The sequence below is a fragment of the Yamadazyma tenuis genome, chromosome 6, assembly GCF_029203305.1.
Source record: "Yamadazyma tenuis chromosome 6, complete sequence".
In the NCBI taxonomy this organism is placed as follows: Eukaryota; Fungi; Ascomycota; class Pichiomycetes; order Serinales; family Debaryomycetaceae; genus Yamadazyma; species Yamadazyma tenuis.
The window spans coordinates 864,342-890,354 of NC_089466.1; the positions used below are offsets into that span (position 1 = coordinate 864,342).

At 40.8% G+C, this 26,013-nt stretch overlaps 15 protein-coding genes across 15 annotated transcripts; 9 read left to right on the forward strand and 6 right to left on the reverse strand. All coding sequences in view use genetic code 12, as the record gives it.

The window, feature by feature from the left end:
- Window positions 1–84: 84 nt before the first annotated feature.
- On the forward strand, window positions 85–2,084 carry SWD3 (WD domain protein; the record flags this gene model as incomplete). Its single annotated transcript, XM_006686830.2, has 2 exons — window positions 85–1,181; window positions 1,559–2,084. 2 exons carry the CDS (start codon window positions 85–87, stop codon window positions 2,082–2,084), a joined length of 1,623 nt encoding a protein of 540 aa, XP_006686893.2.
- Window positions 2,085–2,203: 119 nt separating this feature from the next.
- Window positions 2,204–3,340, reverse strand: MCK1 (protein kinase mck1; the record flags this gene model as incomplete). The annotated part of the gene is made up of 1 exon (XM_006686829.2): window positions 2,204–3,340. One exon carries the CDS (start codon window positions 3,338–3,340, stop codon window positions 2,204–2,206), a length of 1,137 nt encoding a protein of 378 aa, XP_006686892.1.
- Window positions 3,341–4,293: 953 nt separating this feature from the next.
- Window positions 4,294–4,887, forward strand: PSN45_004635 (uncharacterized protein; the record flags this gene model as incomplete). Its single annotated transcript, XM_006686828.2, has 1 exon — window positions 4,294–4,887. One exon carries the CDS (start codon window positions 4,294–4,296, stop codon window positions 4,885–4,887), a length of 594 nt encoding a protein of 197 aa, XP_006686891.2.
- A 205-nt stretch (window positions 4,888–5,092) lies between these two features.
- Window positions 5,093–5,859, forward strand: RPL25 (60S ribosomal protein uL23; the record flags this gene model as incomplete). The annotated part of the gene is made up of 2 exons (XM_006686827.2): window positions 5,093–5,102; window positions 5,441–5,859. 2 exons carry the CDS (start codon window positions 5,093–5,095, stop codon window positions 5,857–5,859), a joined length of 429 nt encoding a protein of 142 aa, XP_006686890.1.
- Window positions 5,860–8,127: 2,268 nt separating this feature from the next.
- Window positions 8,128–8,892, forward strand: GPP1 (DL-glycerol-3-phosphatase; the record flags this gene model as incomplete). The annotated part of the gene is made up of 1 exon (XM_006686826.2): window positions 8,128–8,892. The coding sequence occupies one exon, from the start codon at window positions 8,128–8,130 to the stop codon at window positions 8,890–8,892; it is 765 nt and encodes a 254-aa protein (XP_006686889.1).
- A 288-nt stretch (window positions 8,893–9,180) lies between these two features.
- On the forward strand, window positions 9,181–10,965 carry UTP8 (U3 snoRNP protein; the record flags this gene model as incomplete). Its single annotated transcript, XM_006686825.1, has 1 exon — window positions 9,181–10,965. The coding sequence occupies one exon, from the start codon at window positions 9,181–9,183 to the stop codon at window positions 10,963–10,965; it is 1,785 nt and encodes a 594-aa protein (XP_006686888.1).
- A 159-nt stretch (window positions 10,966–11,124) lies between these two features.
- Window positions 11,125–11,475, forward strand: MZM1 (Mitochondrial zinc maintenance protein 1, mitochondrial; the record flags this gene model as incomplete). The annotated part of the gene is made up of 1 exon (XM_006686824.2): window positions 11,125–11,475. The coding sequence occupies one exon, from the start codon at window positions 11,125–11,127 to the stop codon at window positions 11,473–11,475; it is 351 nt and encodes a 116-aa protein (XP_006686887.1).
- Window positions 11,476–16,179: 4,704 nt separating this feature from the next.
- Window positions 16,180–18,123, forward strand: DIA2 (DNA-binding SCF ubiquitin ligase subunit dia2; the record flags this gene model as incomplete). Its single annotated transcript, XM_006686821.1, has 1 exon — window positions 16,180–18,123. The coding sequence occupies one exon, from the start codon at window positions 16,180–16,182 to the stop codon at window positions 18,121–18,123; it is 1,944 nt and encodes a 647-aa protein (XP_006686884.1).
- Window positions 18,124–18,315: 192 nt separating this feature from the next.
- Window positions 18,316–18,999, forward strand: PSN45_004641 (uncharacterized protein; the record flags this gene model as incomplete). The annotated part of the gene is made up of 1 exon (XM_006686819.2): window positions 18,316–18,999. One exon carries the CDS (start codon window positions 18,316–18,318, stop codon window positions 18,997–18,999), a length of 684 nt encoding a protein of 227 aa, XP_006686882.1.
- A 72-nt stretch (window positions 19,000–19,071) lies between these two features.
- PSN45_004642 (uncharacterized protein) lies at window positions 19,072–19,287 on the reverse strand (the record flags this gene model as incomplete). Its single annotated transcript, XM_006686820.2, has 1 exon — window positions 19,072–19,287. One exon carries the CDS (start codon window positions 19,285–19,287, stop codon window positions 19,072–19,074), a length of 216 nt encoding a protein of 71 aa, XP_006686883.1.
- Window positions 19,288–19,334: 47 nt separating this feature from the next.
- On the forward strand, window positions 19,335–20,108 carry PSN45_004643 (uncharacterized protein; the record flags this gene model as incomplete). Its single annotated transcript, XM_006686818.1, has 1 exon — window positions 19,335–20,108. One exon carries the CDS (start codon window positions 19,335–19,337, stop codon window positions 20,106–20,108), a length of 774 nt encoding a protein of 257 aa, XP_006686881.1.
- A 33-nt stretch (window positions 20,109–20,141) lies between these two features.
- On the reverse strand, window positions 20,142–20,864 carry PSN45_004644 (uncharacterized protein; the record flags this gene model as incomplete). Its single annotated transcript, XM_006686817.2, has 1 exon — window positions 20,142–20,864. The coding sequence occupies one exon, from the start codon at window positions 20,862–20,864 to the stop codon at window positions 20,142–20,144; it is 723 nt and encodes a 240-aa protein (XP_006686880.1).
- Window positions 20,865–21,348: 484 nt separating this feature from the next.
- Window positions 21,349–21,774, reverse strand: PSN45_004645 (uncharacterized protein; the record flags this gene model as incomplete). Its single annotated transcript, XM_006687271.1, has 1 exon — window positions 21,349–21,774. One exon carries the CDS (start codon window positions 21,772–21,774, stop codon window positions 21,349–21,351), a length of 426 nt encoding a protein of 141 aa, XP_006687334.1.
- A 1,032-nt stretch (window positions 21,775–22,806) lies between these two features.
- On the reverse strand, window positions 22,807–23,409 carry RPL16A (60S ribosomal protein uL13; the record flags this gene model as incomplete). The annotated part of the gene is made up of 1 exon (XM_006686816.2): window positions 22,807–23,409. The coding sequence occupies one exon, from the start codon at window positions 23,407–23,409 to the stop codon at window positions 22,807–22,809; it is 603 nt and encodes a 200-aa protein (XP_006686879.1).
- A 355-nt stretch (window positions 23,410–23,764) lies between these two features.
- LEU4 (2-isopropylmalate synthase (Alpha-isopropylmalate synthase) (Alpha-IPM synthetase)) lies at window positions 23,765–25,537 on the reverse strand (the record flags this gene model as incomplete). The annotated part of the gene is made up of 1 exon (XM_006686814.1): window positions 23,765–25,537. The coding sequence occupies one exon, from the start codon at window positions 25,535–25,537 to the stop codon at window positions 23,765–23,767; it is 1,773 nt and encodes a 590-aa protein (XP_006686877.1).
- Between the last annotated feature and the right edge of the window lie 476 nt (window positions 25,538–26,013).

Genomic DNA, 26,013 nt, shown 5'->3' on the forward strand with positions numbered 1-26,013 from the left:
ATTAGGTATTCAAATCGCATTTTTGCAGTCAAATCTCATTCGCGTTGAACAAAAAAATCAAACAAAAAGCGCATATCAACCAGTATGGTTGAATCCGTACACAATAAGCTGATTGATATGGAAATGAGATCTGATGATGACTTCAGACTACAGACACCTACTCCTAGAGAGAACAGCACTCCCGAAGTTGAGCTCCAAATGAATGCCAAACTAGACGACTTGTACATTGAGAAGCATCAAATAGTTGATCCAGACAACCTGTCAATTAATGCAGTGAAAATATCACCCGATGGGAAAACATTAGCATACTGTACTTCTAGTGGGGTAATAAGAGTATATAATCTTGATGGCTTTTCTCCGATGGTAGAGTTATCAGGGCATACAAAAGGAGTTTCAGATATCGATTATTCACCTATTAACTCAGATATCTTGGCCAGTGCTTCTGATGACTTGACCATTCGTATTTGGTCAATCAGCAAGAATAAGTGTCTCAAGATCCTCAAGAAACACACATATCATGTCACGTCGGTGAACTTCACGCAAAAAGGGAATATACTTATATCGGGCTCAGCTGATGAAACTATCACCATCTGGGATTTGAGCTCAGGAAAAAGCTTAAAGACCTTGGCTGCACATTCAGATGCCATTCTGTCAATAAGCTTAACACCTGATAATACCATAATAGCAAGCGGGTCATACGATGGTCTTATGAGATTATTTGATTGCGAAACTGGTCAGTGTTTGAAGACCTTGGTATATAATACTTCCAGTCATGGGACTGCTACCGCATCTACCAGTGATGTTGTCAATCCTCCCATCTCATGTGTAGAGTTCTCCCCCAACGGGAAGTTTATTCTAAGTTCTAGTTTGGATGGAGTAATCCGATTATGGGATTATATGGACAATAAGGTAATGAAAACGTTTGGCGGAGAAGATGGTAACCCCGTGTGTGAGAAGTTCGGTTGTCCAGCCAAATTCGTCACAACGACGCTAGACCCATTGGTGGTGTCGGGATCTGATGCTGGCATCTTAATGTTCTGGAATGTCCATTCGAAAAACATTGTATGCAACCAAATCAATATGGAGGCTCCTATTCTTGGTATAGACATGTACCAAGGTGGAAAAGTCCTTGCTGTTTGTAGCAAAAAGGGCGAGTTAAAATTCTTCGAGATTAATGAAAAGTATGTTAAAAGTTAGAAATGATAAATGTATAATTTAGAACCTAAAACTAAAGATGAATAAAATGAACTATTGTTGCAAAATAATTTATATGAGAAAAATCATTTTGGTGAAATTCACATAATTGAATGTACCTTTCACAAGAGCGACAGTAAAAGCACAAATTTGAAATTAAAAAAGTCCAAAAATTACAAAAGCTATAGTCTACATATCCAAGAACACATATGTATAGCTTGTATCAAATAATGTTCAATTTTTGTTGTGTTCGTTTTGTGTGCACCAAGTCCCCCGTTAGCGTGACACAAAAGCCCAACCGCACTGATTTTAAAAGTGAGGAATTTGAAAGATCCCTCAAACATTGACATTCACTAATGGATAGCCGTAACAATTTATTCAGATTCAATCTCGCCCAATTGAAGTTTCCAAAGTCCCAAAAATTGAGATCCTTTGGTGTGTACTTGGCTGGGATCTTGTTTGCTGTTGGGTTTTGGTCGATGATTGATGCATCGGTGTATTCCAAAACCGTGAATGCCTCGACCATCCACATTACATTTGTTGATTGGATCCCATTCATCTGTTCAACCATCGGAATGATGATTGTCAACTCGATAGAAAAGTCTAACTTGTTGAATGATCCGAATAGTTCCTCATTTTTATCCACTGGCTCAGGAAATGCTTGGGCTGCACGGGTTATTTTATTTTTAGGATTCTCCTTATTAGCTGGCGGATTAGCAGGATCCTTCATGGTTTTCATATTGAAGTTCTTGATGAAGAAAGTGGGATTTCCTACTTTGGGCATGGGTGTCTCCAACATTGTATGTAACTCTTGTGTGATGTTCAGTTGCATTATTTTGTGGTTATCGCAGAATATCGAAGATGAATATAGCTACAGTTTAGCATTATAAGCAATTGAATGTCACATTTTATATTAGGTATAAAGAAGAATTCGACAAAAATTAATATACAGAAGTGAACTAAAGAAATTGAACAGGATATCTAACCTTAGATGCAAACGTATTAAATTTTAATCATCCGAATTCAATAACTCATCTTTTAAAGGACCCAATAATTCCAATTCGTAGTTACTGAAGTTGAATAGGTTCAAACTGATTGAATTGTTGGATCCCCTGGGATATACATGAAAAGACTTACGTTTCAATTCATGGAAAAAGGGGTGGTTCAAAACATCTGCAGGAGAAGCTCTAGAGTCTGGTTCGTAGACCAAGATCTTTAATAATAAGTCTATGGCATCAGGTGGAGAATTAGAAAATATCTGTTCAAATCTTTCCTTCACAGTTCCAGAAAAAAGCTTGGTTTGAAACATGGAACCTCTATAATGAGGGTTACTTTTAAAAAAGAATGAATTGGTGGGAGGTCCTAATAACTTAGAAATCTCTTTCAATTGGAGCTCCGGTGATTTCCCTTGGAACACCGGCTTGCCCAAAAACATCTCGGCAATCACACACCCCAATCCCCAGATATCAATCTTGGTAGTATAAACTTGACATCCAATAATTAATTCAGGGGCTCTATAGTACCTCGAACAAATATAGCTGACTGATGGTTGATTGGGTTCCAATTTTTTGGCACTTCCAAAATCACAGATCTTTAACTGTACCTTGGATGGGTCCACCAAGATGTTGGAAGGTTTTATGTCTCTATGGCTTATCCCAAACCCATGTAAATATAACATGGCTCTAGCCAATTGAAATGTGTATGCCTTCATATGAGGATAGGGTATAGTGTACTTTGACTGTCTGTAAAATTTGATTTCATTCTGTAAGTTGGAAGGTAAACACTCCATCACCAAGTTCTGGTAGATGACACCATCTCTTGAACTCTTACGTTCAAAAAAGTATTTCAATGCAATAATATTAGGATGATTCACGGCTCTTAAGATCTCTAATTCTCTGCTCTTATACTCGGTTTGAGCGGGAACTCTCTTGATGGCAAAGGGTCCAATCCAATCTTCATGGATGGCATTAACATTGTCGCCAGTGCCATTTCCTTGATTGTAATGATATTTTAATACCGCTTCCACCACGGTACCGAAGGCACCTTCACCAATCTTGTTGTATTCTTTAACAATCATTTTATTGGATGCCGACGTGGAATTCTCCACAACCTCCAAAATATACTCATCCGATATCGTGGGCTGCATTGTGAGTTTAAAGGTAAATTAAGTATGAAGAGCTCAAGGTATGTATGGGCTTGTATCACGAAAACAAATCAACAGGAGAGGTAAGGCAATTCAGGAAAGAAAACAAAAACACAGATACGGTTACGTCAATTATAACAAAGACAATGGATTCAAGCTAATTGGAATGTCAATTATAGCAAAGCTCAAAGTGAACAGGTTGTTCAATACCTGTGTTGGAGTTTATTTATCAGCCTTGTCTTTGGGAAAATTGAGGATTTTTGGCGTCAGGGTTGCAGGACGTGCGATAACCACATCGACCACACCGCTTTTAAGTTTACGTGTTTAGCCCGGCAAATTACATATATTGCCAAAACAAGCCGGTACCTTAACCATCAACAGCATACGTGATATTTTAAGGTGATATTATATTCTTTTGTTCCCCCCCAATTGTTATTGATTGTAATACATGTCCATGGCTGGCGACTCCTTTTGCGCAAATAGTAACACCACTAGAGGTCACATGACCTACCCGACGTTAAAAATGCGCAACTGACTGCAAAACATACCACCACCACAACCGCCAATAAATAGTAAGCTGATTGCGACGCTTGTAGCCAGAGACGAGCCCAACACATTTGGTCAACTTAGTGTGTATATTATTGGTGCCGTTTGGGACGTGGAAAGAGGTTACACGATACTTAAAGTTTGACTACATCATCAGGAGAGAGGTGCACAACTACAGAAGCCACCAATCTTAGCCGAATCAGAAATATAGTTATGGATCTACCCAAACCGAACGTCGTTTCTTGAATGCTTCCAGTGTTTTTTCTATTGTTACTACGTGTCTCTAGAGCCCCAGGCCTGTCTAAGATACTCCGCGCAAAAAACCGCGCCCGAAAAATCATCGTGAAAAAATCCCACCAACCACAATGATTAGACCAGGTATGGGTGTATTTTCACAAATAGCGTCCGCGATGACCACTAGAAGGATACTTACTCCTCATAGATCCCTCTCTAACACGGCAAAATTTCTCGTGTCCCAAACCCCAAAAAACCTTGCATCTCCTATAAACCTTGATTTTAATGGTGCTTTTAAATCCAAGAAGAACGTTTCCAACAAGATTGTATTATGGAAATTGTACGGTCTTTTCAACAAACACAATACCCATTTGACTATGGTGGCGGTGGAAGAAGATCCCAACTTTTTGGAAAAGAATCCAGACTTATCGTACACTGAACAAGTGTTGTACTATATGCAATTACCTCATCATCCTAAAATCCACGTATCAGCCGGGCAATTGGGATTCAAAAAGACCCAGAGATCAGAATACGAGGCGGCGTATCAGGTGAGCTCAAGAATGTTCAAGTTGATCGAAGAACGAAAATTATTGAGTCCTAATGATAGGGTTGAATTGGTGTTGAGGAACTTTGGTAAGGGAAGAGAAGCGTTTTTGGCAGCTTTGCAAGGGAAAGAAGGGTCTTCTGTCAAGGACCACATTGTGAGAGTATCAGACTCTACGAAATTGAAGTTTGGAGGAACCAGATCGAAGAAGTTGCGTCGTTTATAGGTTTATCATGTACATATATTATTATCCATAAAGCTAATAGAGTTAAAGGGCTTTAACCCTTAAACACCAGTCACACCGGGCGTTCGCGCACCTCACTATTGGTGACACAAAGTGGCCGGTTTGTGTAACGTCTGCTTCGCAGTGAGTGAAAAAAAATTACTTTTGAGGATTTGAAAAAAAATTATCAATCATAGTATAGTTAAAGATGGCTCCAAGTATGTACTATAACAACCCAAAGAAATGGTTAGCGTGAGAGAGTATAGAACGAAGCGTATGTCAATGCGTCGTAAGAGATAAATAAATCCAGAATTCCCCGTCATATTCACCAAGTTGTAACAGGTTATTAAACGAGAGTGATGAGTTTGAAAACTACATTCAATTACCATATTCCAGTAATACATCCCAAGTATAATACCACAACGAACAAATATCGTGTCAGATACTTCAAATCTCGAAGTTTGTACCAAAGAGGACATATACATCACTTCATGCTCATTCACTTCCCATGCTTAAAAGCATCAACAAAACCAGTTTTACTAACAAATAACTTTAGACACTAAAGCTGCCGCCGCTAAGAAGGCCGTGTTGAAAGGTACTAATGCCAAGAAGTCGTTGAAGGTCAGAACCAGCACTTCTTTCAGATTGCCAAAGACCTTGAAGTTGGCTAGATCTCCAAAATACGTCAGAAAGGCTGTTCCACACTACAACAGATTGGACGCTTACAAGATCATTGTCTCCCCAATCGCTTCTGAAACCGCCATGAAGAAGGTTGAAGATGGTAACACCTTGGTTTTCCAAGTTGACCTCAAAGCCAACAAGCACCAAATCAAACAAGCTGTTAAAGAATTATACGAAGTGGATGTTGACCACATTAACACTTTGGTCAGACCAAACGGTACCAAGAAGGCTTACATCAGATTAACTGCTGACCACGATGCTTTAGACATTGCCAACAAAATCGGTTATATTTAAACATATACAGGTAACGAGTCATAATATATATCTTTGTATTATAAGTGAGGATGTAGGGAGGGAGTTAGGGCGAAGCTGGAACCAAAAATTGGGCGGTTTCGCACCAGTATTTTTCTGGCATTCGTGCTGGACCCATTACTAGCGTCCTGAGGGCCCATTTGGGCTGCGGTGAGCCTCCTGGAATCAATAAGCAAGTTCCTCTATTTTCTACTATAATTACTCTTGGCCATCTGTTATTTAGTCGTAATCCCAAAGAGTCTAGATCCACAAACCTAGCCTGCCGGATTTTTCGTTAACTAAAACTGAATCTGCTTTAGTCTAGAGCAGATCGGCAACTTGCAACTTTTACCACCGATTTAAATTACTTTAACAGGCTTGACAGCAAATCAAAGGAGCTACCACATTCTACAAACAGATAAAAGGAGTTCACATGATAGCAGATTTCGATATATTACAATAGCTTCGTGCCCTGATACCTTCCTGGCGACCCAACCCTCATCCCAAATTCCCACGAATGGGACCAATAACAAACATGCAATATTAAACCCAGAAATGTTCATGACGTAACGCCAGACTCAACGACCACCCTTTTGGTTGGATTAGGAATGTTTCAACGATTGAAACGGGAACGGTATCCGGATTAATTCAAGTGAACAGGCGGCCACCCGTCTTATGTGGATGTCGCTGCTCCTCTTGTCAACAAAAAAGTTTACATTTTGAACTCAACGGGTGTGCCAATAGCTTGCCTTGCGATCTGCGGGAAATAAAGTCAATTGAAGAGGGGAGTCTCCTTGCATGGTATCCAAAAATGGCTCATGCTGAGCTTTAAAATGCTGGTTTAATGGTGGCGGATGCAACTGGGCGCTTCTTCGCGGTGGGAGCCGACCGTGGCCCACGGGCTATTGTACCGCCATTAGAGAGGACTTCCTAAGAACATACACTTTGACATTCAAGGGTGACCTAAGAGATGAGTGCATGTAGACAGGGCCTACAACAACCGGTGGATGTTGGCGGCTTGAAGTTTAAGTACAAACACCACTTTCTTGTGAATATTGATGAAAATATTGTCTTGCTCTTGAAGTGAGTGAGCTAAGCATATTTAAGCTAGGCACTTTTGGACGTTCTTTTAATAAGACACTGATAGCGGGAGCCCTTCACTGTTAATACTGACTGATTGACGTTAATTATGTCAATGAACTCCAACCATTGTCAAGTGTATTTGTGTGGTCCACAGCTTACCAAACTGGCTTTAGCAGCATATTCTCATGCTTAAAGTTTTACCCAGCTGGCTTTAGCGGCATATTCCCATGTTAAAGTTTTACCCAGCCAGGTAGTACACTTCTGATTACTGATAGTCGCTATTGACTACTAGCGCAGCAAGCGATCGTAAGGGGTCTTCTTGACTTGTCCATGGTACTTTGGCCTCTAGTTTCGTTCTCTTTCCCAACTCTTAATGCTGCTGTGTTTGAGCATCCACGGGGGTTACAACTGAGGGTATTTTCAACTGGGTTGATTGACTCCAGTGTCCGCCCTACCTTAGAGCACACATACCACACTAAGGCCTGTTCTGAGTACTCCCATAATCGGTGTTAGTATATATGTCGTGCCGACGACATCCTCTCAGGACGGGTCTCTGCGATAAGCAAATGACGTAGATAAACCGTCGGTCCGCACTGACTGCAGGAACACTATGTCATAAGCTTATTGTGAGAAAGTCAGAACTGGGTGTGAAAACCTCAAGGAGGCAAATAATATGAAGGGGGGTCAACCCACTCTTCACCGTACCTTCATAAGCGAATATGATAAGTTAATCCCCTTTTTACAACGGCCTCCTTTTCAAAGTGTCACCCGATGCCAAAAGAAAGCCAGACACCCAAGAAAACACCAGTTTTTCCGGAGGGGCACAACCGCAAAAAAGATTGACAGTCAAAAAATTGACTGGTATATTTCAAAACATAAACTACAGGAACACTACAGGAAAACTACGTAGGACCTACGTAATGAGTTATTCTAGGCACCGCAGCACACGGGTTTGTATTAGAAACCTGTCCTATATGATCCCGGCTACAAGCGCCATTACTTCATGTCCTGCACAGACTTTCTTTTTGGCGGTCGGCAGGAATTATTTCCCCTGCCATTTTGGGAATCACCTGCTCTTCTGATGCACCAGTAAAAGAAAATGGTACTTAGGGCCAGGTGGTATAAATACCCACGGATTCCCACCCTGCAGTATGATATTTATCATATTACTACCTTCATTTTTACACCATGACCATTCAAAATCAACCCGCTATTTTTTACGTTAATGCTGCTCTCTTCGACTGCGATGGTACTTTAGTTAATTCGACCGGTGCTATCTCTGAGTTCTGGAGGGATTTCGGAAAAACTAGACCACATGTCAACCCTGATGAGATTATCAGAACAAGTCACGGTTGCAGAACCTTCGATGTCATTGCCAAGTGGTCTCCAGAAGATGCTAATGTTGCCCAGGTTACTGCTTGGGAAGGTGCTATCCCAGATTCTTTTGGTCAATACGCTAAACCCATTCCTGGTGCTGTTGAATTAGTCAAGTCTTTTGACGATTTCTCCAAACAGCAGACCGCTGATGGAAAGCAAAGATGGGCCATCGTCACGTCAGGAACTTTACCTTTAGCCACTAAATGGTTGAAGTTGATGTCCATTACACAACCAGACTGCTTCATTACTGCCGAAAAAGTCACCAAGGGAAAACCTCACCCTCAAGGATACCAAAATGCCAGAAACACCTTGGGATTCGAAGATGCTGCTGCCAAGGTGGTGGTGTTTGAAGATGCTCCAGCCGGTATCACAGCCGGTAAGGGAGCTGGTGCCATGATTGTTGGTATCTGTTCCACCTACGATCCAGAAAAGGTGAGAAAATCAGGTGCTGACATTGTGGTGGATGACTTGTCGTCGTTCAAGATCGACAGTTACAACCCAGCCACTAACGAATTCAAGGTGGTTGTATCTGAATATCATTATGCCAACGAGGAATACTTGCAAGAGGTTGCTTAAGCTGGCTACATGCGGTTTTTTGTAAAGTAGATTTTATAGAATAAACAAAGGGATTTCACAGGAACAAAGGGAAAGTAGTAGGATTGAAAAGAAAGGACTTAGAAGTTGAACAGGGAAAAGATCTCAAATGTAGAGATCATCGTGGAGTTATATAAGCCAAGGGCTCTTTTCCGCTATCGTCGCGCTCGGTGGTGGCACCAGATGGCGGAAGCCCCCACTAGGGTACCACCGTTTTTTCGAGCGCGCATCTCATCTCAAAAATTTTCAACTCACACATCTATATCTACCATGTCATTTGTAGACTTCTATCCTATTCTCACGTTGCCTCGTGTGAGTGACTTGCCATTGCACTCACGTGTCATTGTGTCACCCCTCAGCAGTATCACCGAAACGAACATCAACATTGCTATTTCCAAATCCAACATCTCCTCCTACATCTTATATCCATCTCCAAGATTGGTTTGGTCATATCCGATTTCTCCTTCAAGTGTCGTTGAATGTATGGACGTCAAGGATGATCTGTATATGATTGGAATCACCGACAGAAAGACATTCAAGTTGTTGAGCTTGAACAAAGGATCTGAAGAAAGTAACAGCATCAAACTCAAGCATCGCATTGCCAATATTAAATTTGAAGAGTTTGTATGGGTTGTGTTGGGAAACGGCGATGTTCTCAAGATAGATCCCGCTTCCTTGGAAGTGATAGAAACAATCTCCAACGATGAACAGGGCACTCACGTATTTTCAAACCTCGATAAGCACATTCTAGTTGTAACTAAGGTTTCTGATCAATTAAGTTATAAGCTTATTCACAATGGAGTTGTCACCCACTACGAAGCCTACACCGACAGCTTGTTCGAATTCAATGACAAGCACATCTACAGATTTAACAAAAGCACCAAAACTATAGAGAAAGTCGACCTCACTTTCAAAGTGCAATACTCAGTTGACTTGTCCCACCTCTTGGCAGAAGGCCCATTTTCATTGCTGGTGCCGAGTGAAGACAGAGTGGTTATTTCCGATAACATCAAGATGCATTTGGTCAATTTGAAATATGAAAGTAAACTAGCCGAATTTCAATTTGATGATAACTGTGATCATGAAATTTTGACATCCATTAAAGTCAAAGGGAACTCTCTCAACACAACAGACACCCGTCTTTTCTATTTGAAATTGAATTCCAAAAAGAACAAGTTGAACTTGAACTTACTCAATCTTAACATCGAAGTTAATACGCTATTGGCGAACTTAAATAAAGGGTTTAAGCCAAATGAAAACCGTGAGATTTTGCAATTGACCAATTTAATCGATGAGGTCTACGAAATCAAAAAAGACACAGCCGTTCATAAGCTTGTCACCTTATACGGAAAGGATTTGTCAAAGTTCGAGATTCAAGCCATCAGGTATTTAAAGGACCAGGAAGTCAAACCATCCCATTACTATAGTTTTGATTCCGAAGACAAACCAGTCGATCCCCAAGCTATCGAGAAGTTTGTCAGTCTAATCTTTTCCAAAGAAAATGATACACTCACGATCAAGGGCAAGGTTCCCAAATTCATCTTGTACTATTTATTGAGCCACAAGCTTTATCCTTCTCAGTACACCAAGGGCCTCTTGAGGTTATTATTGTCTACTGGAAACTTAAGACTTTTGAAACAAAGTATAACCTTTACTCCAGGAATCGATGTGTCTGATCTTGTGGAGGTCCTTATTTACAGCGACAACAGCACAGTGACGAATGACATTTTAGTAAGGCTCAATGATTATAAAGTGGAAGAAGTCATTGAGATGTTCAAGACCAAGTTGAGTGAAGGTGAGAATGTGAATGGTCTTATCAAGAACTTGATTGAATTGAACAATTTCAACAGTTTCAAGTTGTTGAAAAACCTCATTGATTTGAATGGACTTGTATCCAGTATGAGGACCGAAGTGATCCGTAAATTAACAGAGTTGGTTAATTACAAGATTCGGCTAGTTGAGTTGAATTCTTTGAACTTAAACTTGGTGAATAACCGCATCAAGTTGGCCGATACTCGGGTGCCCAAATATTCGTTTGAACCACTTGAGAGCTGAATTATTTGCTTCAAAATTATATAGACAGCAACCCCCATGCATATCAACACACAAATAACCGTTTTGTAATTGGCTTATGAATCTGACATCTGTAACTGGCTGCGCACCTTGTGTAGCTGAATTCGCACTAGAAAAAACCATCATCTCATCACCAACCACATGAAAAATCCAGCACTACAAGCATACAGAACGGCTTTGCGGGCGACGGCCCAGGCCTTCAAAGGAGACCTAGAGATTAAACTAGCTGCTCGTCTGAAAATCAGGGAAGGAATGCACCAGCACCAAACGTTACAGTCTCCTCAGAGAGACGAAGAAATCGACAAGCTCAACGAGGTTAGCATGTTTCTCAAGAAAAACATTGTTCAAGGACAAAAACAGGATGACGGTAAGTACTTATTGAACTTCACGAAAGAGACCGAGTTGGGAGACAACGACAGCATAAAGCAGAGCAAACAGGATATGGGTAGTTTAGCAGGAAAGAAAGGAGCCAACATCAAGAAGTGTTCCTAGGACTAGAGGTGCAGTCACCGAATGCTACACACAAGTTACCACTGGTTCTCTTTCCATAGTAAGTGCCGTATATGACATACAATGTAAATAGAATATCCTCATTTAATTTCTCACATCCACATCCGAGATCTCCACCATGGCAGAATGAGCGGTATATGTGCCCGACTTCCGTATACTGGAACATAAGTTTTGTAGTTGAAAGCACATTACCATTTTAATTCTAACAGTAGGCCTTTGTATATTGATCATCTTTCTTCATAGAGTATTATCAATGATTGCAAATTGCTAGACTTAGCAGCTAACAAGTTCTCGCAAACTGCGTTTCCAAGATATATCCAGAAGTTATATGTATCATTGTAGAACCTTTGAACCAGAAGTTCCTGTCTTTGTAGGTATATTCTTCACCAGAAATAATGACAGAAACCAGTGAGATGAAAACATTACTACGACATGGACTTGGGTGAAGACTTTCAAGAAAGTTGGAGTCGGGTTTGTGGTTCTTGAAAATTGCTGCCAAATTCTTTGATTTCTCTTATGTTTAGAAATCTGCGTGTCTCTCTGACATAATATAACAATACAATGATGGAGGCGGATGATGGAGGAGGTATTTGGATAGAACAAATTTTGAGCATATCACTTTTATAAAAATCTTTAGTTCAGCTAGTGGTACAAATGAGCATGAAGTGCTGAATTGTTTAACGTAAGAATGATTAAAAAAGTGATCGGCTACCTTCTCAAAAAAGGTATTTTCTTTCTTTATTACCTAGGGATTCTTATCATTGTTGGGGAGGTGAAAAAGCTCGACCTCAATATTAAGAGGATGACTGAACAATTTCTCTTTATTCTTGAGCTGTTAATAGAAAAGTGAGTCTCTTCCTTGTTAGGATGTTGATTGACGTGATAAGGATACTTATTGTTGGGGCCGTGATAGCTGCTTTCGTTGTGAATGCACAACGTCAACAGACAGTTAATGGCCTGACCCCTATACCCACCGAAGCTGTCCCTGCGTATACACCTCACAGAAAGCAACAATATTCTGGCTCATTACCAGACACAAGCAAACCCACCAAAGGGAAACCTAGAATCTGTTCCGTGTACTCAAATTCCATACCGCTCACGTCTAGGCATATTTCACTTTAAACACAGTTATAGGTAGTGTTCTTGAAACAGACACTGAAGTTATCAAACACTAACTGCCCGAAAACCCAAGTCTTCCCTCCCATAACGACAGAATCCTAACGTCTTTTGTTGCAAAGATCAAATCCATGTTTGGCTAAAGCCACTCAAAACTTCCAATCTCCAGAGGCTATCCACAGCTAGCTAACTATTGTTTTAATATATTGATATCTAATTAATGGTTCCCTGCTTGCAGCCGTTCGAGCACTCTCTTTGCAAACTCTTGGAAAACGCTACAAAAGAGAATAAAATGAAAGAACGATTATCTAGAGAACATCAAACCTGGAACCACAGTTCTCCAAAGGTTTCTAATATACGAACAAGACCCAAGAGGTTTACAGGAGCCTTTAAGACCTAGTCTTTTGTACAAAGTAATGCATATGTTGTTCTCCAATAATACAACAATATCTTCACTAGGTTCTCATTCCATACAAAGTTTTTGCAACTCCCTGGAAGCTGTCGCATTTTTTTGAGTCATCCCCATCAATGGATCCGGTCGATGAAAAGAGAGATATCTGGATCTCCAAGAGCCTTTCGTATCTTCTACGGCACGGCGCCAAGAAAGAAAAGCTAGAAATAGATGACCATGGGAACGTGGAGATGCAGCATCTCCTCAATCACAATCGAATTAAGTGTCGACATGTTACCCTCGAGGATGTGAAGAGAGTGGTCACAAACAACAATAAAAACCGGTTTGCCCTCAAGCAACACAATGGAAAGTTGTACATATGCGCACAGAATGGCCATTCTATAGGAATCTCCAACCAAAACCTTGAAAAGTTAGAGCCACTGGCAGTACCAGCAGGACTATTTCACGGTACCTACAAAGCTAAACTTCCCGCGATAATCGCTAGTGGAGGTCTCAGCCGAATGAACCGAAACCACATTCATCTCACCACAAACATGAATTACGTCCGTCCTACTTGCGATATCCTTATTTTCATCGATACCGAAAAGTGTGTAGAGCGAGGAATTGTATTTTACAAGAGCGGAAACGATGTTTATTTGACAGAGGGTCTAGGCGGGATTGTCGGTCCAGATTTATTCAGGCGGGTTGAAGAACGCCTTTCTGGAGCAAATGTTCAGTACGAGCTTTTGTAGTGCCGCGAACTGGCCAGACCATTTACAGCTGCGCAAGTGGGGGTGACTGGCAATTATATACTCCCGACGTACATATACTAGAAACGCAAATGGAAACGCATTTCATGGAGCCCATAATTAGAGGCTGGATAATCGCATTTGTTGTATTACAGCTTTGACGTTATTAGTCACTTAAACCTACTAGCTACCAAGAGAAACCTGTAGTTGCACGACAGTTTTCGCCAGCTTTAGACCTGAGTTGGCTCCAAATTTACTTCTCTCGTATCGAGAGTACCGGAATTACTAATATCGTACGTTTACGATAAATATACCGAAAAAGACTGCAATAGAACGGCAAACGTATACCTCATTGCGCTCTCGGCTAAAACAGCGAAACCAAGGTGAACCACCTGCCCATTGCTGATAGTACGCAACCCCTTGTTAACCATAACAATACAGTAAATTTGCGGCAACCTTTCTTTCTGCTGCAAATTTAACACATCCTCTGGAGGTTAATTAGGCACATAAGTTTTTCGTTTTCCAAACGGATCTCACTTGGATACATTTGTGTGCCTTTTGATGCAGGAGATTTGCAACTGGATATAACCTACAAATCTTTAATGCACCGTCGGCAAACACCGCAACTACCACACAGAGGAGGAATATATTTCCTTACGATCAAATGACTTAAGCTTTCGTCCCCTGATTGTTAATGACACCTTGGCAACCTTGATTACGAGCTGCTGACTTTTTTATTCTTCGGACGATGCGACAACAATAGAAATTAGGGTTTTAGTCAAAGGTTGCAAATACTTGGACTTGCTTGCTGTATGACTTCAAGATGACCAGTTGAGCCTCATATAGAACACAGTAAACTTCTGCACCGACTCCATTTTATGGCAGCTCTCGGAAGACGGTCACCCAAATCGCTGAGCTGAGGCGCATAGGCTACGGAGGAAGCTGCTTCTAGGACCGAAAAAATACCGCCACTACAGCACCTTTTATTTTCCCCGCGGGCATCTGTCGTACTACATCTAAAATTAGTGAGAGCTGGTGATGGTTCTCAACCCTTGTAGGAATCTTCTAAATGGTGTTCTATGCATCGCAAAATATAACCAATAGGTTGAGCTACCCATCGTGCGGTTGTTCATTTAAATTGTACTCTCGCCTCTGCTCGATTATAGGAAGGGAGGCGAAAAATAACCTAAAAGAAAAAGGCGGCAATTAAATTGTCCAGGCTGTTCTAGATCAATAGTGAGCTGAAAGTTTAAATGTCTTCTTTGGTATTTTTTTTTTTTTGCTGTGTGGCCTACCCAAGCTTACATATTAAGAACCGAATCTCCATCATATTGTCATTTTTTATAAAAGGTCAATGAATGACTTGTTGAGCCTGCTAAAACAGGGCAAGCGCTTCCAGCGGTTTGATGACTTGAGGAGCGACCAAATCCTCCAATGGTATTGCTGTGACTGTGGCCAGAGCTATGGAACCGTTATGTACCAAGACCATTTAATAGACTTGGCCCAGCAACAGCAGCACTTAATTCTAGCGAAAGCCACCAGCCCCGGACGCGGGCTCAGCCCGCCACTGCTGCCTGCAGCGACTCCCCCGGAGCCCCAGGAGACTCAGCTGATTCTGCTGAGTCAGCTGACTCCCATAAAACGGTACAAGTCGCTACTATATTCGCTCAGTGATCGAGAGTCGCTCATGAATCTCTTGAGCGGATTGGCTTCTCCGGCCGGAGAAAATACTGTTTCCAACTCGGACGATGACGATGACACCGAACTCGAAGAATACGCCTACCACTCAAACTCCGAACTCTCTCATTCCACAGAAGTACCCCTTGCGGCTAATTATACTCTCGAGTCTCCAGATGCCAGCCTTTTGGCTGCGAATGGCCATGGCCACCGAGCATATCCTTCAAACTTGTCACAGTACTTGGTTTCGATTCCCGAGCGATTTACCTGTAATCGATGCTGTCACATGATGTGCCCCTATTGCCTCAAGCTTCGATGTCGGGACATTTGCTCCACATGAAATTCCTTGATGTTCCTCATGCATGAATGGATTATGTGCCTGAATCGGGATAATACACCACCTTTATTTATGACTTCATGACCACCTCCATGCGGGGGGTGGATCTTCACGTTCCCGCATCTGTATTTAGCTTTCATATTATTTTTGTATACTAGACTTTGAAAGAACAAAGTGTCTAAAAATAGCCTGGCATCGGCCGGGCAGGTGAAACAACGTACTGGGGTACTTTCAACCGCTTTGTTCCCCAGGAATACAAAAGCTGATCGGGGAACGCTATCGCCTTGGCAGGTACCACTGCGGCGTTCGCTTGACCTTCGGTTGACGCGCGTTTGCACCCAGTTGTGGGTGGTTTGTGCAGATGCGATTTCTGACTTTTATGCGCGATCCACCGCGTTGTTGATGATGTTGATGCCATGAATGAAGACCTTGTAAACGATAAAATAGAGCTTGCAAAATTGTACTTTAAGTCCAAGAGTTACAAGAAGGCCCTTTCTACATACACCCAACTCGTTGAACACATCGCCACATATACTCCCGCCAATGTGGCTCGTGTGCTACGAGCGTATAATCTTCCAGAGACTCCATTGATAGGAAAACCCCATCACCCCAGACTCTCGTCCATTCTTGATGCTAGGGCTGCGACGTACGAAAAGCTTGGGGATGTGTCACAATCCTTAGCCGATAGCCAAAGTTCATTAAAAGTGAATCCACTCGACTTGAAAGCTTACTTGCGGATCGGTAAGAACTATCTTAAGATGGGCGACGAGATAAAAGCATTCAGAAACTACCAATGTGGGCATTATCTCGTGTCAAAATTCTTACAGAAACATACAGATTATTCCATCAACCGGGACCTTTTGGGAAAGTTAGAACAAGCGTACTCGAAGCTCAATTCCCACTTGAAGAGAAAAAGACAACTCCAAACCCAACTAGAAAAACAATTGCCGTTGAAAAAGGCGAAGAAGTCCATCGACCCGTTTGACCGTTTGGAGTTGGATGTGTTGGAAACAATCTTTGGTCATTTGAACGTGGCCAATTTGTTTTCTTGCCACTTGGTATGTAAAAGCTGGTATAACACCTTGATTTCGTTCGTTCAGTTGTACCAATCGATTTCCCTAAAACCTAAAATCAAGTATAAAGAGTTTCTCAATGGGGTAAATATGTTCAATCGCTTGAAGAAGTACTCGCTTAGTTGGAAGATCAACCAAACTTCACTCCCGGAGTTTTGGAAGATTATTGACAGCATGATTAAGCACAACTTCAAGCTCAAGTCTTTGGAAGTATTCAACGAGTTTAATTACTATGATCTTTTGCTTAAACTTGATAAGTACGGCTTCAAATTTCACTTCAAATATGTGGAAAACTTGAAGCTAATCTTGAGTGCTTGTCCACCTTCTCAATTGATGAATTTATTTCCTAACTTGAGAAGCATGGAAATTATATTGATGGAGAGTCAGGCGTCTCCTCCATTAATTATCGATAACAAAAATGCTTTCAAAAAACTCATATCTCAGGAGGTAGAGTTAGAATCATGTTTGGAAATCTTGGTGCTTATTAACAAAAACTCTATCCTGAACTATCCTCCATTTCTTTCACACACCGTCAACTTGAGGAAGCTCATAATTTCAAACTTTGAATTCAACAATATTCAGCACAACTTTGGCCTGTTCCTTTCGAATTGTTCTAACTTAAAGTATCTTACTTTAGAGAACAACAGAAATTTGTCTTTCAAGATCTTCCTCCAAAATCTAATCAACTACAGATCAGATTTCAAACTACTCAAGTTAGTGTTTCGGGAGCATGCAATAGACAGTTCGTCGAATTTAGCTGAGTTCACTATTTCAGACTTCCACAACCTCAGTGAACTCATCTACTTGGACTTGTACTCCATTTCCTTGTCCAATAATGGCTTGAAGAAGTTTCTTACGTGCTGCCCTCTCCTCGAAACGTTGATACTTGGTGCTTCTAACTTCATCTATTTCAAGAATGATTCTATCAACCAATTTATCAAATTGAATCTTCTCGATTTACTAATGGTCTTGCCTTGTCTCAGAAACTTATCGTTAATCGACCTAAACCTAGATAACTTGTCAATGAGTTATTTTTGTAAAGATTTGCAGAAGTTCCAAACTCAACTAGATTACTTGGACTTGAGTTTTAACAATAAGGTTGATGGAATTGGCCTTCTAAGTCTATTAGATTACGACATGAAATTGAAACAATTGATTCTTGATGGAATTCAAGTCAATGCAGACACTTTGAGCTTGATACAATCACGATACGGAATCACCGTTAAAAATGACCATTTGAAGCTGAAATGGCGGCAATACGGTATAAATTCTTTTATTCTTCCCTAACCTTTCTTGTACATACTTTCTCTTAATGCATTTATCAAACATTTTCAAAACTTTTATTACAGTAGCAACTACATACTTTTTAATCTTGACGTCTTTCAGCCAAATGGCGTTGTTCGTTGGACAAACGCCATTTTTCTGACATTTTAAATTTTGCAGCCTTCTCTTTCAAAATTTCCTCAGTGCGAAAAGACGATGAGATATTTGAGCATCAAAACTTTAAGAGATCTCTCCATCAGCATGGTAGCAACGAGGAACCAAAGCAAACAAGCTAAGAAAATAAAGTTTGACGATGAAGATGTAAGCATAGACTTGCCCTTGGGAAAAACGGAAGATGTTGAAGATCCTGCTATGCTTTCAGAGGAAGAAAATTCCAGTGAAGATGATAGCGATGAGGGTCCGGAGGAGGAATCCACCAACAAGGCAAAGGAAGATTTATTAGCCCAAGAAAAGGCCCGAAAAAAAGCTGAAGCTGAAGCAAAAAGAGAGGAGAGACAACGGAGAAGGCAGCAAGACTTATACAATAAACAACAACAAGAACTGAAAAAAACTAAGCAACAGAAGCTACCATCCATAGAAATATTACCTGACATTTTACCTGACGAAATCTTAGAAGCCATTAATGATGAAAACGTTGAACTTGCAAGTGAAACCATCCAACCAAGGCATAAAAAAATTGAAGATTTTGACGTTGAGCTCAAGAAGCAGTTGAAACTTGAAAAATTGAAGAAACTCAAAGCTCTCAATAAATCGTCCATAAAGAAAGGTCCGGTACACGTCAAGGTGTTAAGTAGTCTCAAAGGAGTTCCTAGAGCAGAGAGCAAGATCATCAATTCGAGAGAGAAGTGGTTGAAGAGAAAGTCATTACATAAGAAGTGACAAATAGTTGTATATTAGCATTAAAGAAATTTGATTACTGGACTGACGCAGAAACAGGTGTATCTGTAGCCTCTAGAGACCCGCTCCTTGATCGTGTTGTTGTGTAGTTTGAACACCCATTCGTTCATTTCTGTCCTTATAGTTTGAAATGGAAATATCAGGCTCTTGCTCCTGGAGGTTCTCCTCCTTCAAATATGAGTTCCCTTGAAGCCCAGCACTCACTGCCTCGTCGTACTCCACAATATCTTCAGGTGTAAGCTTTATTGTAGTTGCAGCTCTTCTCAACATGATTTATTTAGGTCAAAAATCAGGAAACGCGAATTGTCATCACAAATATGATTCTGGCTATCGCTGCATTGCTAATATGTACTTTCATGGGAGCTATTTCCTATGGACTTGGTATTCTACCCTTACATCTTGACGTCAATAACCATATTAAGCCGGTTTCTCTCTTCAGTGGGGGATTATTGATTGGAGCAGCCTTGTGTTTGGCCATTCCTGAAAGCATTGAGAACTATACGAAGAATGCAAAAAATGACAGTAAATGGATTGGAATTTCCGTCATGCTTGGGTTTGTCAGTATGATTTTGGTTGATCAAAACTACCAGAAACCCGAACGTCAGGAAATTAGTATCAATGATTATGACGTTTCTCCCCCGCCATCTTCCATATTCAAATCGATTCTTCACACTTCATTGACATTGGCGTTACTTATACATTCGGCAATCGATGGGATATCGTTGGGGTCGGCCTTCCATCGAGACAGTATCACGTTTGTGTTTTCGTTGGTTGTAATTATTCACAAACTTCCAACATGTTTCAGTTTGAGTTGCTTGTTGCTTCAAAAAGGTGTCAATGCTGAGATGGTCAAAATACACATCTTAGCATTTGCGTTGACGACCCCACTATTTGCAATTCTTACATGGATAGCTCTACTTGCAGTCAATCCCAGTGATACTGTCATTGGTATTTTACTTCTTTTTAGCAGTGGGACTTTTATCTACATCCTGACTCATATTTTAGGTGAGTTCAAAGAGATGACATTTACAGAAATGGGCATTTTGATTGTGGGAATTTTGGTCCCTGGGTTCCTTAGTTTCATGCATTAGCTAATGATACTAAATATAGAAATTGGATCGTAACTAACAGTGTATGACTTCTTGTAAAATCAGCTTCAATTTGTACTTCATTCTGACCTTTAAATTCTGTTTTGATTTCGAACCCAAACAGGTGGTACGGAATTTATGAGCTATAGCATCAGCGTATGTCACGGCTTGGTACCCGGTGGAATAAGTCTTTTCGATGGCTTGTTTGGTCAGGATTAATCTGAGAGGTGACGACTCTGGTTTGGTTATAATCAAATGCATAGTGGGATATTGGGTTACTTTTAACTCGATTAAGAGACGTTGTTTCTTAATCGTGAGGTCTTGAAAGGTCTTGATAGCATGGGAACGTCCGAAGTGACACAACCTGATGGAGTTTAAGGTGGTGGAGTACCGGTCAGATAAGAAGATCAATAGGTGAACTATCGACAAATCATCAAGGGTACATGGAACCGGAAGGTATCCATTGATAAACGAATGGAGTTCTTCAATCCGTATAAAAAATGACTCGTCATCGGGAGTCAAGATTTTTATACGGCAGTTTTCCTTTTCCAAGTCGAACTTGCTAATGGAAGCTGAATCGTCTGTCAAGGTACCAGACTTTGTAAGACTATTTCTTTTGTTGAGTAGGTTCACAAAGCTTATGGGGTTGTATTGAACCGGGGCATCTTCCTCTGAGAATGCGGTTGCTAGGGATGAACAGGGTGTCAAATTCTCCATGAAATCGTTGTATTCGGTATCAGCAAAATCCGGATCGGACATTTTGAATCAAACAGGGATAAAAACTAATACAATCAAGCACCAGGCTCGGAAAGGTATAAATAAAGAATATTGATAAATGTATGGAGAAGCCCTTAAATAGATCTTGTTGGCTGGGTAGGCAAAAACCTCTACCAATCGAATGTGTGAAGGAATTTATATAACAATAAAATTCTGGGGTGATCGTTGAAAGCGGGTACTCCATTTTTTTTACCCCACTCACTTTTTTCAAAGGTGTTTGGGGTAGACCGAATAATGTGATGTTACATTTATACTAAGTATACTATTATTGTGCTCCACTTGTGGAAATGAAGTGGATATGAGTAGTTAGGTTGAACGATCTACCCCTTCAAAGGAACAACCATGCTAGGAGTGCTGGATCGGCAACCTGGTATGTTGTAACGTGATAACCGATGTAAAGGAAAGGTCTGAGCACGCGTCGGGATTACGGGTCTAATGTATCACACAACAGCATTGTGGTTTTGTACTACACGTCAACGTGACTGTCACAGTTTAAATCCACAAATGGGTTGTACTTGTTGTCTAGCACAAAGCAGGTGATGAATCTGGTTTTCATTATCATCAACACATCCACCACCAACACATTAAGTCGAGCATACTCCATGGTGGTGAGTTTCACGATGTCGCTGAACCCCTCTACGATCATGGTCTTCTCTTCGGGTCCAGTTTCGAGGAACTCTTTTAGATCTTTCAAATTGTTCATCTTGTGGTAATTAAATTGCTTCATCTGGGTATCCAGATGAGAGAAGTTATAGTTCCCATTGAAGACGGCGTCATAAAGGCGAGTGGGAAGCGTACAGTTTATATAAACGGTGTACTTGAAGTCCTCGTCCACCCGGCCCAACACGTACTTAATACCAGCATTGATATCTTGTGACACCACATACTCCATTGACGATTTTGTTTTTCGAACGCGATTCGGACCAACACCGACGGACTTAGGTATTGAGTCCATACAGGATAATGGTTCTGGTGGGGCCGTTCCACGGGATTAAGTCTACAGGGAAACAATGAACTAAAGAACAGGAACACTTCATGAGGCGTCCAGGGGCTTTGTTTTTTTAAAATACTGGTTTCACAACAGAATTTGATCCCATCATTCCGTTCGTCTTCCGGTCTCGATCATATCTCCAGAACCACCGTGTAAAGAAAACTAACTATCTCTTAAAATATATCTGCGATTCATGGACTACTCCAATTCTAATTAGGTAAGTGCAGAGCGCAAGTGAATAACTCCGAGCAGCAACAATATATCCAATTTATCCCAATGTGCACTGGGTAATCTTGACACACCTCTTTCCCAAAAGGCCCCTTTTGGGCAAGCAGCATTTGTCTCTTTTCAAAATTGGCTCTTCGTCGATATCCACGAATCTCTTTGCTATTTTTCCCAAGCTATTCAATTCCATATACCTGCTTTGGTAAATAGTAGCAGCCACCACTAAATTGACCATAAAAAGTCCAATTAAAACCTTGAAGAATTGCATTTCCAACCGATGATCAAATATTGGGAACTATGTGGCAATCTGTCTCAATTTATACTTCTCCACCCGTTATCATTATCTGTACAACCGCAAATGCGGTAACTTTAATCTAAAAAGCCTTTTTTGCGAAATTCACTATTATTGTTTATAGGGATAGACAAGGTTGATCCCAACTAAACATGAACGTGGTGAAGAAAGTATTTGAAAGGTCATTTATATAAGATATGATTCGAAGTTCTCGACCTTAATTTTAAAGTCGTATCAACTCACACAAGTTCTAAGTCACATTACAGATTAAATGTAAGATTTAAAATATACAAATGAGGAACCGGCAAGTTCCATTTGATTTATCTATTTTATTATTTATTCATTTGAGTAACAAATAAATCATATACCAACGTTAAAGTTAAAATAATAAGTATTTCTCTTTGGGATCAAGAAATTTAGTAACCGAATTCAGCCAATTTTTGGGAAGCTTCAGAGTCAGCAACAGAAGCCTTAGCGGATTGAATCTTCTTCAATAAAGCCTTCTTCTTGGCGTAGTATTCAGCAGATTGCAACTTTCTCTTTTCTTCCAATTTGTCAACGACAGATTCGTATTTCCATCCAACAGACGAAGACAACTTACCGACAGTGGTGTATTTTCTACCTGGCTTCAATCTTAAGACTCTCAAAGCTTGAGGAACCACAACTCTCTTCTTCTTGTCGTATGGAGGTGGAATACCTTCGAAAACCTTCAATCTTTCCAAAGCAGCCTTACCTCTTGGAGTTTTGTGAGCAATCATACCCTTGATGGCCTTGTAAAAGATTCTGGAAGGGGCTCTGAAGTGGAATGGACCGTGAGTCTTGTTGTATCTGGTACCCTTTCTCAAGTAGTCGTGGTATTTCAATTTGTTTCTGAAGAATTCACCAGAGATGTTCAAGGCTTCACATCTGACGACAACAACTTTTTGGCCGTTCAACAATTGTTTGGCAACGGTGGAAGCCAAACGACCTAATAAGTGACCCTTACCGTCAATAACAACAACTGGTTGGTAGGCGGACATTTTTTTCGTTAGTGGTTATTGAAAAAAAAATTTTAGTAAAACCTTTCTAGATGAAATAAATTTTTCGTGAGTGCACTGCGAGAGTTTTCCGTTTAGCGGGTGAAGAGTGCGAAATAGTGACACAAAAAGAAAAGCAGTCACACCCGCACGTGAGGGTTTTCCATGTAGGTTATATGGTGCAACCGGTACTAGTTTATAGGTGAACACCAGTATTTTGGTTTTAACTAGGTCTTCAAAAGAACTGCAATGACCACTGGTATTTATTCACGATGAGCAGTCTTTTATATAATTTTGGAGAATTTTTGTACGCATTTACCATGGCTGCAAACATAAGTGACATTTTAACTAAGTACAACTAAATAACAATCTCTTTGGATTCAATTAATGAGTTAACCACAGAAATAATGGCGTGAACCGACGCTTCAGACACATCGGAGTGGACCCCACATCCCCATTTCTTAACCTTTTCACCATTAGAGTTGATATAACTCAATTGAATGTAAGTGGCAGCCTTACCTTGGGAACCAGTACCCAAGTTGTGCTCTGAATAGTGGATAACTTCAAAGTAAGTACCAAATCTGCTGGAAATAGCATCAATGAATGCAGAAATTGGACCATTACCTTTACCATAAACAGAAATGGTCTTACCGTTGATATCCAAGGATGCATTGATTTCTCTCGAAGAATCATCACTATCTTTGTTTCTGAAGATATCAAACTCTTTCAAGTTCAAAACACTGGTACGTTCGGCCATGAATCTTTCCTTAAACAATTCGACAATCTCATCTGATTTTAATTCTCTTCCTAACAAATCAGCAGTGTCTTGAACAGCACCTGAGAATTCCACTTGCAATTGTCTAGGTAAGTCCAATCCTAAGGATCTCAAAATAATCCAAGCAGCACCCCCCTTTCCAGACTGTGAGTTGACTCTGATGACAGCCTCGTAGTTTCTTCCAATATCCTTTGGATCCAAAGGCAAGTATGGAATAGCCCACTTTTGTGAGTCTCTCTTTGCGGCCTTTTCGAATCCTTTCTTGATAGCATCCTGGTGAGATCCAGAAAAGGCTGACACAACCAAAGATCCACTGTATGGAGCTCTGGCACTCACAGGGATCTTGTTACATCTCTCACTAACGGCAATAATTGATTCCATATCAGAAAAGTCCAATTCAGGTGCAACACCTTGAGTGTATAAATTCAAGGCGACAGTGACCAAGTCCACGTTACCAGTTCTTTCACCGTTTCCAAAAAGACATCCTTCCACTCTGTCAGCACCAGCCATCACACCCAATTCGGTGGCTGCAACACCACATCCTCTGTCATTATGAGGGTGCACAGACACACAAATTTTTTCACGTTCGGTGATGTTTCTGCAAAAGTATTCGATTTGGTCAGCGTAAACGTTTGGAGAAGCCACTTCAACGGTGGCAGGCAAATTGAAGATAATTGGTTGCTCAACCGTTGGTTCCCAAGCGTTTTTAACTGCTTCACAGATTTCTACTGCGAAATCAGTGGGTGTGTCAGAGAAACATTCAGGAGAAAACTCAAACGTCCAGAGAGTGTCTTGCATTTCTGGGTCGTCTTTGGTCAACGAACGCACAAGCTTCGTGGCCTCGACAGCTTTGGCGATGGCTTCGTCTTTCGACATGTTAAAAACCACATCTCTGAATAAATCGGAGGTAGCCAAGTAAGTATGGATACACGCTCTTTTGGCACCTTTCACCGATTCCACCGTTCTTCTGATAAGGTGTTCTCTCGACTGTGTCAATACCTGGATGGTGACATCATCTGGAGCGGTTTCCACCGCGTATCTAGTGAAATCGAAATCAGTTTGAGAGGCAGATGGGAACGACACTTCGATTTCTTTGAAACCAATTTCAATTAACTTCTTGAAGTATTCCTTCTTTTCAGGCACCGTCATGGGATCAGGTAAAGACTGGTTTCCATCTCTCAAGTCTGTCGATAACCATCTGGGAGCTTTGGTGATAGTTTTGTTTGGCCAGTTTCTGTCGGGTAAATGCACAGTTTTGAAAGGCGAATATTTTTTCAGAGGATCTCTTAACAAGTTGGCATACTTCTTGGCAGCCGGGGCGGCTCTTTGGAAGAGTATATTCGTAGCTTTGAACATACTGCTATCAAATCAGAAACTAAAAAAATCAGTTCAGGTGTATGAGTCAAATTTTTTCAGACCGAGATTTTTCATCAAGTTATATTGCATATTTTACTAAGGGAAATGTGGAGAGTTAGGGAACCTCGCCTAAACCGGGCCGCGACAGGCACACCCGCACCTGCCCACATCGCACCACCTCGTGGAATCGCTACCCCATTTTCGATTGTGTGAGGGTTAGGAAATAATACCTGGGGGTTTGGGTGTATACGAGCAGAGTTGATGGGGTGGGGTATATATTTGAAAAGATAGAATCTTCAAGTTGGCTTGTGACATTACAAAGGAATTCAATATATTTTCGACTATCTGTTGAATGTTTGTGTGGTGTACTATTTTAACTGTGTGATCGATGAATTGCAGTTATATGCACTCAACCAGAAAAGTTTTTTTCCAGGAGATGCTCTTCTCACAAGTGAAAAATTATATTAAATACCTAA